A 12,777-nucleotide genomic window follows, 5' to 3' on the forward strand; every position below is an offset into this window, starting at 1 on the left:
CTTTCTCAATATTTGGTAAAAAATTGTGTAGGTGAGGTTTTTGGATATTTTTGTGACAAAAATGCAAAGGTTGGATTATTAATGTTCAAGTTAAAAAGTTGGGTTATTTTTGGAAGACTTATCAAAGGTTGGGTTATTTTTGTTAAATTCGCTTATATTTATAGCTTTTAAATGGGCATAAAAAATTCTTATTTGTTAGGGAGGACACATTAATGGTCCTCCTGAATGACCTAAGAATTTTTTTCTATAAATAAATACACTTCCCTAAAAATCAAATCTATTAATATAATACTATATATATTATACTATTATTATATTACACTATATATAAAGGGAAGGCATAATGTCACAACAAAATTACTAATGCCGCTCGTTTTTGTGAGATGGTGAATAGTAACATTCTCTTAAATTTGTCTTATATTGGTGTGGTATTAACAAAAAGGGTTGTGACATTATCAATCCCCTATATAAACTGAAAATCAGGGATTTCATTGAATTATATGTGTCACTCTATTTATTTGATATCTGGCAGTAGGAGATATTTTTTATTTGCATTAATATAAGCTGTCGTTTGGTTGCCATATAAGAATTAATTTCCCATACTTTTACGACACATATGAATTGGACAATTCACGTGAATTGCCCAAAACTTATTTGGTTGGCTTCCGGGAGTTCATTAGACACAGGAGTTTCCAACTACCGGGGGGGTGGGGGTGTTCTAGGTAATCAAACTCCTCTATAATGGAGGAGTTGACAATTTATGGGAAAAAGAAAGATGGTTAGTTCTTGTCAGGGCAATACTCAAAACATTTGACAATTATTAGACGTCCATGTTTATTCTACCAACAGGGGTTATACACAGAACTGAAACCATATGCAGGAATTATCTATGGAATGAGGACGTGGACTATTTAAGAACACCCTTAGTGTCATGGGACAAATGTTGCAAACCCAAACATGAAGGGGGATTGGGATCTAAGAATGACCTCGTATGGAACAAGGCTGTTATTGGTAAATTAGTATCGTGGATCTCTACTAAACCTGATCATCTTTGGGTCAAATGGGTCAATCATATCTATCTCAAAGGTAAGCCATGACAGTACTATACTTCAGCCAGTGACTCTAGCTGGTAACTGGAGAAAGGTATGTCAAGTTAAAATCTTGCTTGCAGATGCTTATCAGCAGCAAATCTGGGTTGATCAGAAAAATCAAAAGTATACAATCAAGAAGGGTTATGATTTTATGAGTATCTCAGACACAAAGGTGACAAGGTCAATTGGTCGAATTTTATGTCCGAACAAATGGTCCCTACCCAAACACAGCATGCTCTCGTGGATTTATTATCATCATAACAGCTTGAACATGAATTAGAAACTGCACAAATTGGCGATTAATGAGAAGGATACATGTTTCATTTCTGAAGACGGTATAGAGGATAATGATCCTATGTTCTTCCAATGTGAACATAGTAAGATAGTGTTGGGTTTGGTGAGGAATTGGTTACAAATAGAGCTCCCTTTCCAGGATCTATTGGGATGGAGGCTGAATAGACATGGCAATTCGATTCAAAAGGACCTGATCAATGCAATCATCAACGCCACCATGTATTACATATGGAGAAAAAGAAATATGAGTAAGTTTGAGCGAAAGCTACTCAATCCGAATTCAGTGGCTCTAAACGTTATTGCTGAACTCCGAACCAAATTGGCGACGGATATGGGTCGTCAACATTTTGTCGCACTGTCGTTTAGTCGTTTTTTTTTCCAAACGGGTGATCGATTTCAGTTGCCAAATTGGTGACTACTTTTTCATTCGGTCGATAAATTATAAGTATATGAATCAGGCAAGTCACCGACAATCTACTCATACAAAAAATAAAATTTAAAACATAAATATAGATAACCTAAACGGATTTGAATAATAGAACTAGTAAGCATTAAAAGACGAGTCCCTAGATGTTAATACTTTTTTTGTGTGTTTTTTTTTTGTTTATACCGGACAAATATAGCATATTCTTCTTGCTAGTATAATGAAAAACAAAAATAATATGAAATATCGATGTTAATAAAAATTATAAAATTCTTATACCATGTTAAATATGAAATGGATTTCTGAAAGAAAAAAGTTATTCAGACCCTCTTTTTTTTGGGTTTAATTTCAGTTCTCGTCCATCTCATTTCAGCTAACATTAGTTTAGCTTATTTTAGTTTTATTCATCTCAGCAAATTTCAATTCAGTTCAGCTCCATTGAAAACTCCAATTCAGTTTAATTCAGCTACAATCAACCCAAAAAAATAAGACCTCAATCCAACGAGAGCCCAATATAAACAAAAAGGAATTCAAACCTATTCATAAAACTCCTCGTAGCAACAAATTCCATACAAGTATATGTAAATTTATTTATTTTTTTTTTTTTTAATAAAAGCCATACAAGTTAATTAGAGTAACATGTTCGGATGTTCCTCAACAAACTCAATTATACTCGTAGAGTCCTAGCTCTCAATTAATCTCATGTACTATAATGTAGAAAAAACCCAAAGATAATTTAATAAATCTGGTCATCAAAAAACAAGGTGCCCTTCCTCCTCTCTCCCACATTCTTTTTTCTTTACTTGTGTTGTGAACATCATTATCAACTCACCAACCCCAACCCACCTTCTTTTTTGTCCTTAAAACCCATCTTTTCCCTCCCACTTTCTCCCAATTCCTCTCCAAACACACCAAAAAAAAAACACAAAATTAAACACTTTTCCTCTTCAATTAAACCCATAACCACAAAAAAAAAACCATGACCCTTATATTATTATTAACAATAATCCCAATTTCATTTATTCTAATATTCCTAGCTCACAACCTCATCGCTCGGCTGCGGTTCAAGCTACCGCCCGGCCCAAAACCGTGGCCGGTGGTGGGCAACATATACGATATAAAACCGGTCCGGTTCCGGTGTTTTCACGAATGGGCCCAAACCTACGGCCCAATTATATCGTTTTGGTTGGGATCGAAACTAAACGTGGTAGTTTCGAGCGCGGAGCTAGCTAAACAAGTTCTTAAAGAGCATGATCAAACTCTAGCTGATAGGCATAGGAGTAGATCAACTGCTCGATTTAGCAAGGATGGGAAGGATTTGATTTGGGCTGATTATGGGCCTCATTATGTTAAGGTTAGGAAGGCTTGTACTTTGGAGTTGTTTACTCAAAAGAGACTTGAAGCTCTTAGGCCTATTAGGGAAGATGAAGTTACTGCTATGATTCAGTCTATTTTCATTGATTGCACCAATTCAGGTATGTTCATGTTTATGATTAATTACATATTACGTCATTCAGTTGATCTTGTGTAAAACCGTTGTATCTCTAAATGTATGATAGCTAGTGCAACTAATTTTGCATTAGCCGTTATTATAAAGTCAGTGTATGTTGTATAGCGGTTTTACATGAGATGTGTTAAAATGGTTATGGTAATGATCATAATGATAAATAATATCTATTGTTTAGGAAATTGATTACTATTTTCTATGATTGGTGAGATTAGACTTTTTGTTCCCATTTATGATGATTGTGTCATATTGCATAGATTAATAGGAGTATTTATTGGTGTTAATAGTTAAATTGTCTAAAAATTCAATGCACATGGTACTCATAACCAATTTCATGTTATCATTATTGTTACTACTATACTAATACATGTTTTGATGCCGATTAGTCGATTACCATAGAAAAATAAAATTGGGGTGCGTTATAGGGTGGTACTCTAGTCCGTACTACTCCGTAATTTAGATGGTCGAAGAGGTCAATGATGGAATAAGGGGATTGGTTAGGTGAAATTAATTTTGATATTCGGAGATTATTGATGAAGCCATGGGATGAGTAGGGTTGGGGTCTTGTTACATAATCTGTAAAAACGAATAGTATTTATTTCTCGTAGAATTTTGTTACCAATCTACATCGTAAACCAAAATTTCCAATGTCAATGTTCTTATATTATTCACCTAGAAATTAAGGGAAAAAACCGTAGTTCCTGATAGTGATAAATTGTCACAGACAATATATACATACAACAATAAGTCTCGCTTATGACGGGTATATCCGTCACAAGCTTGTGACCGTGTGACGGGTTAAGCATTACCCATATGAGTAGATAAGACAAAAGTAAGAGTGTCTAGAAAATTACAAATAGTTTGTCTTTATCTATCCAAGTAAATTTTATTTGACCCGTCACAAGCTTGTGACGGATATTGCCGTCTCAATTGGAAATTTGTCTATATACAAATTCTTAGTCACAAGCCATTCCTAACCTCAACTGGGCTAGTAGTAGGGAGTAGGGACACAAAAATGATGAGCCATTTAGAACCTCAGATCCGGCAGTAGTAGGGACACAAATAGAGAAACGTACGATGAGAAAATGTCAAGTTGCCTAATAAACTAAAGACAGGTGTGCGTATCACGTAGTATATATGTAAGACTTGGACCAATCATAAATGTCACGGTTGATTGATTATGAACACCAAAATAGAGTAAAAGGTGGTTTATATAGCTGGGTTTGAAGCGTTGAATGTTCTTCCTATTTTAGTACTAGTATTAAAAGCCTATATATATTATCTTATTAGTTGAGTTATAGACTTTCTAGAAGCAATTTGGTTGAGAAAATATCAAACTTATCCTAGATCAGCAATACGAGTACTTGATTGTAGTAGGACTTTAAATACTTTCGGTGTCCATTTTAGTTGGTTGGACCCATTTTTTGTAGGTATTCTTGCATTTCAGCCACTAGATTAGAGATAACTTTTTCATAGTTTACGATGAAGCATGCCCACAGCCCCACAAGTCCAAAATTAAAACATTTGCAATTAATATCAATACATCTTTTACAAAAAAAAAAATTCAAGACACCATTTATTGAGAGATCATTGTACAATTTTAAGAAAAAGTGTTATTAAAGGTAATAAAATAGGTACAGATCATAATTAATGATAAAATGGGTACATTTATTATGTAAATAGGTACGAAATTACTATGTTACGATCAATAACAAAAGGGGTACGAAATACAAATAAAAGGGTACGAAAGATTGGTCTCTCAATAACTTAGTGAGAGACCGTCTCTCCCAAGTTTTAGTAAAAAAGAATAATATATAGACATAAAAAAATACGGTCAAAGTGGAATCTTGGAAACCGCAATAAAGCAAATGAGGTGAAAATAGAAAAATGAAGAGAATATTATTTAGATAATATTCGTCTCAATTATAGGTTGAGACTCATAAATACGGAGTATATTAGATTACAAATAACATGTGTAGGTACATGTAGGCTGTAGCCTAGGCCTTCTCCTTGCTTGGAGGATACTTTGATTTTAAAAAGATGGAGTCACTCGCAATCCACAATGATGATTTTAGGTAATAGGAGTGCTTCACAAAAGCATTCACTTTAGTCTTGGGCCTAAGTTTATCAAATACTCCATCCCACCCGTGTTAGCCATTATTTTTACATCAATATCAACATAGATGGACGAGATAGATCATAGATGTAGCCTAATCAAAGGTCCAAGGACAGGGATAATAAATTAATAATGTTAAAATTTCCAGGGAAAAACTTGCCAGGGTCTTTGTGGTACTATTAAATTTAAATTTGGACTGCCATCGAAGCTATAGCGAGGTTAAAATATGCGAATAACGTGTTTGGTGAAGTTAGGTGGTGCCACATGTTTCATGGGGATTGGACAGTTAACGTTTGGACCACCAAACCTGTATTTTCAATTTGGGATTACGCTAGTGGTAAAAGTGTTGGATGATTATTATTGTTAAGCTTTGTGTGGGACGTCTTGATGTCAATTTATAAATCTTACTCCGTATAAGACATTAGAGATAATAACTTGGAAATTACGAGATATTGATTTGCCTAGGCTAGCTAGAAACTTGTTAATTGTCCTCTACGATTAGTATTAGCTAAACCTGGTAATATACTAACACCTAAAACCAAAAGAGAGTAAGTAAACAACATCATTCGACATTCATCACAAACACCCCCAAGTGATTCATTTATCATCATCATCATCAAATTGTGTTATGTCCGACCACCACCACCAACCAGGGGGGAGGCCACACTCGGCTTCGGTGTAGCAGCCGTTATACCAAAAACAAAAAATTTAGTTAGAATCTCGTGGTTTGCTACACCAATATTTACTGGTTTCACACTAATTATCTATACACTTTACCTTCGAGTATATATTTTGCTACACCAAAATTATAATTCTGGCCTCGCCTCTGCCACCAACAAGTAGAAACTCAAAGCATCGCTTGCCACCGCCGCGTCAATCCTTTCCACACTATCGACCACCACCAGCACGAATTCTAATCTCTTGTCAGTCAACCACCCAACTCCATCAGTCGACACTCCACTACCATATAAAAAACCCCACCCTTGTCTACAAACCTCTACTAAACCTCCTGAAAAACCCAGTCCAACCAATGAAACCGTCTTCATCACCCATAAAAACCCTAGATCTTGGTTGGAAATCGACTAGTGGTAAGGAAGGTGGTAAATTTGGTTGTGCAATAGGCATAGGTTCGCGGTGCGGAGGGCGGTAGAGTAAGGTGGCAATGGTGAAAAAGTTGTCAGTGAAGCTTTGGGGTGAGGTGCTGATGGCGATAAGATGGTGGGAAGGATGATGTACGATTGATTGTTGATTCTCTTGATACACGGAGGCCCTCCTAATTTTGCTTGTTGATTTTAATTTTTGAAAGATAATTTGATTGTGATTGTAATTTCGGGTTTGAGTTTGAGTGTGTTTGTCTTTTAATTCGATGGTGAGGACTTAACGAATATTCGGAGTAGATAAAAGTAAGGGCGTAATGGTCATTTCATAGTTTATTCACGTAATAAGTCGGGAATTATGCTAAATGATGATCGATAATGAAATACGGTGGGATTTTGGATATATGAAGTGTAATGCAGGTGGTTGTTTGTAATAAACAAAATATAAGATGGTAGTTTGTAAAATACGCTAAATACTAGGTGGTAAGTAACAATTTTCACTTAGGCCTCGTTCGGTTCATACGAGAATCAAATGGATGTGTTAATTTGCAATGCACGGGAGTTTAATTCCAACATCAAAATTCACATGAATAACAAGAATTTGTTTGGTTGCCATGCTGGAGTTTTATTCTCCTAGGAGTTTCCAATGACCATGAGGGGTGTAGGTAGTTAAATTCCCCCATTATGCAGGAGTTGGAAACTCCTTGGAGTTTGAAATTCCCCCATTTTACAAAAAATGGGGTAACCAAACAACCTCCAGAAAACACAATTTATAGGATTTTAGAATTCCCATGAATTTAGTGGGCAACCAAACGAGACGTTAATATTATGACGTCAACTCAATTCAATTCAAGTGATACATAGTCACGCACATCCATTTATTTCCAAGAAAAATTTATCCCTAAATATTATATTTGTGCATATGATTTTTTTTTATATGGCCTTCATTTCAATTATTTAATAACCTTTAATATAAATATAAATTATTTTGGTTATAAAGATGAAAAAAAAATAGATTTGGAAAGATGAAGGTAATAATTTTGTAAATGGTGTATTCCCTCCGATCATTTATTTATTTTTGTTTTTTAACACACACAAAAAAAAAAGAGGCAAGTAAATACGGAGTAAAATGGTAAATAATTGTATGGAAAAATAATCTATAAAAAATAATTTTTGACAGGAATATTAGTGGACTAGTCCACTGTGTCAACCAATGGAACCAAAAAAATGAGTCGTAATAATGCCGAATTTAGTGGTCTTATACAGTATTAAGACATTCCCAATAATTCCCACTTTCATCACAAATTCTCATTGAAGACATGACATATCCGTCACAAGCTGAAGACGGATACCATTTTACCTCACAATGTACCCACTTTTTCTCTCTCTGCAACACTATTCATGTGGTCCCCTTTCTCCACTAACCCATTTTGTTACCATTTTATCTCACAAAATATCCGTCACAAATGGTAACCCGTCACAAGGGAGACCAATTGCACGTTCATACATGTGTAACCAAACTATCATTTCAAGGTCACTGTCTGTCCAATATACGGTGTAGAGGAGATGACGACAAAATACATGGATCACTGAATGTAGTTTTTGGCACGAGATTTTGTCGTTATATCATTTTTTTTTGTTTTCATAAATTCTTGGTGAAGACGGTTTTAATTCAAATTAGTATTTACAACTGTTTTTAATCAAGATAAAAATACAGGAGGATTGAAGAGGCCGTAACTTAATACGTAAAGCTAATACTGTTTTCCTTTTTCCTTCTTTTTCTATTCTTTTTATGCGCTCTATAATGGATAGGAATCTCCTGGCTGCTTTTTCAAATGCCACTAGAGGTTGTCTAGCACTCCCCAATATTTTATTTCTGCATATCGGTACCGGGTATTATTCCCCATAATTCACACTTTTTTATTTAAGGTGTATTCAATAATCATAAATTTTCACTTTATACGGATAGTGTCCGTCTAATAAAATGAGAGTGAATAGTACAAGTTGGTGGAAAATTGATATCTCACTTGGGCTCCCATTTACATTTTGTGAGAGATTTACTGTCCATCTACAGTTTTAAACGGATAGTGTTCATCTACAATGAGACGGATTGTTAAATAATAACTACACTTTACTTTTCTACTCCGTAGTAATTAAACAAACTCATTAAACTCATGCCGTGCTCGATTGAACAATAGAGAAAAATCCAAGTAAATGATGAAAGTAAGTCATGAAGATGATAATAGAGTGCATGTGGTTGAATAATCACAGTTGTTAGGACATTAACACTAATTTTCCTGTGGAACGTCGTCTTCTACGGAAGGTGGCATTTAGGTCGTGGCCCCCCCTACATGTTACATTAGTCAATCTCGCCGACGTGCGTCTTAATCATTTAATTTAATTCTAATTATTGCCTTTTTAGATGATTCTTTAATTAATTATACGCTGATTATCAAGAATCTAGATTATTACAATGATATTGGGTTAAAGATCATTGCTCCAATTTGTCAAATAGATTAATACGCAGTGTTTAGTAGGGGGCACAATATGTCATGGGACAAACGACTGAACGAATAATGTAATAAGGTAAATTTTAAAAAAAAATCAAATTTTTTAAACAAAAACTCCAAAATTTTACTTGCCATCCCGTGCTAGTTGATGTATACTTCAAATGTCGCAACGTTTACATTCAAGAGTCCAGTGGTGTTTTGCTTATAGCGTACACATTAGTTGATGTATACTTCAAATGTCGTAATCAATTACCAAATTTTGACGCTTCCATTATTTGATCAGAGAACAAAGGCAAGCCCCTCAAGGTAAGGAGGTACATAGGGACAGTGTCATTCAACAACATCACAAGGCTTACATTTGGGAAACGATTCATAAACTCCAAGGGCGAATTGGATCCCCTAGGGAAAGAGTTCAAGGGAATCTTATCTAGTGGAGTAAGAGGGACTAAGACAAACTTCTTGGCTGAGCATCTCCCGTGGCTCAGATGGTTGTTGGTACCACTCGACAAGGAAAAAGACGAGGCTGCAATTCACAATGCTCGATTGGATCGTTTCACTCGAGAAATCATGGAAGAACATGCTAAAGCTAAGTCTAACAATATCAATGTTGCTAAGCAGCACTTTGTCGATGCCTTGCTTAGCTTGAAGGATCAGTATGATTTTAGTGAAGACACTATGATCGGTCTTCTTTGGGTAAGTATTGTTCTATTGCGACGATTGAAGTAATTTAATAAGCAATTAAGCAGACGTTAGTTAGCTTAGCTTAGCTTCTAAAATCATTTTGGGGAGAAATAAATGGATGAGTAATTTGTTGATGGTTGGTGCAGGATATGGTAATTGCAGGCATGGACACGGTATCCATCTCGGTTGAATGGGCCTTGGCGGAGTTGATAAAGAACCCAAGAGTGCAAAAGAAGGCCCAAGAAGAGTTGGACCGGGTTATCGGACAAGAACGGATCATGACCGAAAATGACTTCTCAAGTCTCCCATACTTACAAGCACTAGCCAAGGAGTCCCTAAGGCTTCACCCACCAACCCCTCTGATGTTGCCTCACAAGGCGAAGGCACACGTCAAAGTTGGTGGATATGACATTCCCAAGGGATCTATCGTGTATGTAAACGTTTGGGCATTGGGTCGTGATCCAACCGTGTGGCGTGATCCAAATGAGTTTCGACCTGAACGATTTTTCGAAGAAGATGTTGACATGAAGGGTCATGATTTTCGACTGCTTCCATTTGGAGCGGGTAGACGTATTTGCCCAGGAGCCCAACTAGGTATAAACTTAGTCACCTCAATGTTGGGTCACCTTCTACACCATTTTGATTGGAACCCGGTTGATGGCGTTAACCCTAAGGACATCGATATGACCGAGAACCCGGGTCTGGTTACCTATATGAGCACCCCATTACAAGCCGTGCCTAATCCAAGGTTACCAGATGAATTGTACAAACGTGTGCCAGTTGATGTGTAAGTAGCATGTCATTTTTACCTATTTTGAAGTGTTACCCGATTTTACATAAAAAAAAAAAAACACAAGGTAATGTGGTGAATGTTATGTTATTTGCTATATGATATATTTTTTTATTATGTGTACAAACAATTATTAGAGTTTTATTATAACTTGGAGCAGTTATTTGACAACTCCTTTTACCAAATTCATTTGACTACTTTTGTTACCAAATAATTTGGTGTTCTTCCACCTTAATGTGTCGGTGGAGAAACTTTTTTTTTGGTTTATATAGTTTTGGTACGACTTTTTCTTTGCTACTTGGTCACTTATTTACAACTATAAGAGGTTGGATAGTACCCATCTTAAGCCAGATTTACCAAAATTTATATTTATCATAAATAAACATGCATGGTAAATTAAAATATATGGGCAACGTTCGATTTAAGGAAGAAGAAGAAGGGTCACAGTGACATATTCCTTGTTTACGAAGATATTTTAGCTTTATGTAATCGTTTTGAGTTCATTGCTTTTTCCTTTGTTCGTAGAAATTTAAATAGGATTTCACATGAACTTGCTCGTGTCAATCCTTGGATTATTTGTTGTCGTAGGTGGTCGGGTCCGTTCCCTCAAAATTTTGCTGCATTGGCTTTCAAGTCAAGCATAACTAAAACCCAAAATATTTATCACAAATTCATCATCAGCAGCAATCAGCAATAATACCGGTATATGTCGATAAGACGACAACTTTAGTTCAAAGTCATTGAGTCGTGACGTTCATATACGGAGTATTACATTATTTTATGACAGTTAACTTCAATCCCAATCTGTAAAAAAGATTTTCTTGTGAATTTTCGAGTTAATAGCGTAAAAACAGGTGAATAAGATCAGTTCATGATTATTACTCAAGTTGTGTTATGAAATATTATTATTATATGGATGTCCATATCTTATAGGATTATAAAATATATTATCTTATGGAAACTCTGCCATTGTATGTGTATATATATACCGACTCCGTTTCTAAAATGGGCGATTTGCACTAATTATTTAACGGAATAGGTCGATTTCCAAAATAATTGTCGAAAATGGGTCCACGTAGGCTTGGAATTTACGAAGCTATGGTGAAAGGTCAAATCGCCACGGCGCTTGGCTACTTAAGGTCAAAACGCCAAGCCGCTTGGCGACTATCTTCGACGATATATTTCCCCCTTCCCTTCCCAGATTCATACCCAAATCGCATAAAAAAAAATCGCAAACCCTAATATTAAAACGCTAATTCTCCTCCAAAAACTACCCTGAATCTTTCAATTGGAATGATTAATTGTCAAATTATTAGTCTCTAAGTAATATCAAACAATCATTTGGATATTTCTTGGCCAATTTCCACACATATTGAAGGTATTAGCTACTACTTACTTTTTTTAATTAGCAATTGATTTGAGTAGCTAGTTAGTTTAGTTTATGATTATTATTCTATCTATTTGATAGTTTAGTTGAATTTAGGTTGTTTTTAGTGTTTTAGATTAATTAATTTGGTTATGGAGAGAAGTAATTTCCCCTTATTGTGTTATTGGAATGGTGAAGTAGTTGAAGGAGATGGGTGTGTAAGTTATGTTGGTGGAAATGAGTCTTTTATTTTTGTTAGTAGTAACATGAGCTACAATGATCTTGTTAAGGAGGTATACACAACCATTGGTGTTGATAGTAGTAAGTATCAATTAATGTTGAAGATGAAGTTTGCTAGTCTTGGATGTTTTAAGGTTGTTAGTCTTAATAGTGATCGTTTTTTACAAGCGATGTGGGCTAGTATACGTCATTCAAAGGCGGGTTCTATGGATATTTATGTTGAGTTAATACCATTTCAACAACCTCAAGTGAGTAATGTAAGTGTCGTACCAAATGTGTCATTTACTAGGATGTTAAACATAATGTCGGAGAATGATGATCGGTATGTGTCATTATTGAGAAATAATATCGGAGTAGAGGTAGGCGACGGTAATATTGAAGGGGATGAAGTTGAGGATGATCTTGATTTAAGATTAGAGAATGCTAGTGATGCCGACGATGATGAGGAAGATATTGATCTTGTGTCTCCTAGTGCCCCAAATCCGGGCTTCACTAGTACTCCTAAATTGGATGCATTACATGGGGATAATTGGGTTAATTGGAAAAAGGTTGTCCCCTATGAGGGTGGGGGGGGAGTTTTGTGTGGGTCAAACTTTTCCTAATAAGAGATCTCTGACTGAAGTAGTTACGGAGTATAATTTGAGGGTAAATTAAAGTTTCA

General features: G+C 35.5%; 1 protein-coding gene across 1 annotated transcript; it reads left to right on the forward strand.

Moving 5' to 3' along the window:
* Positions 1-2,550: 2,550 nt before the first annotated feature.
* On the forward strand, positions 2,551-10,695 carry LOC141657319 (cytochrome P450 98A2). The gene is made up of 3 exons (XM_074464498.1): positions 2,551-3,284; positions 9,323-9,732; positions 9,867-10,695. The coding sequence occupies exons 1-3, from the start codon at positions 2,789-2,791 to the stop codon at positions 10,509-10,511; spliced, it is 1,551 nt and encodes a 516-aa protein (XP_074320599.1). The 5' UTR covers positions 2,551-2,788; the 3' UTR covers positions 10,512-10,695.
* The last annotated feature ends 2,082 nt before the right edge of the window (positions 10,696-12,777 follow it).

The sequence above is a fragment of the Silene latifolia genome, chromosome 5 (assembly GCF_048544455.1).
Source record: "Silene latifolia isolate original U9 population chromosome 5, ASM4854445v1, whole genome shotgun sequence".
Lineage (NCBI taxonomy): Eukaryota > Viridiplantae > Streptophyta > Magnoliopsida > Caryophyllales > Caryophyllaceae > Silene > Silene latifolia.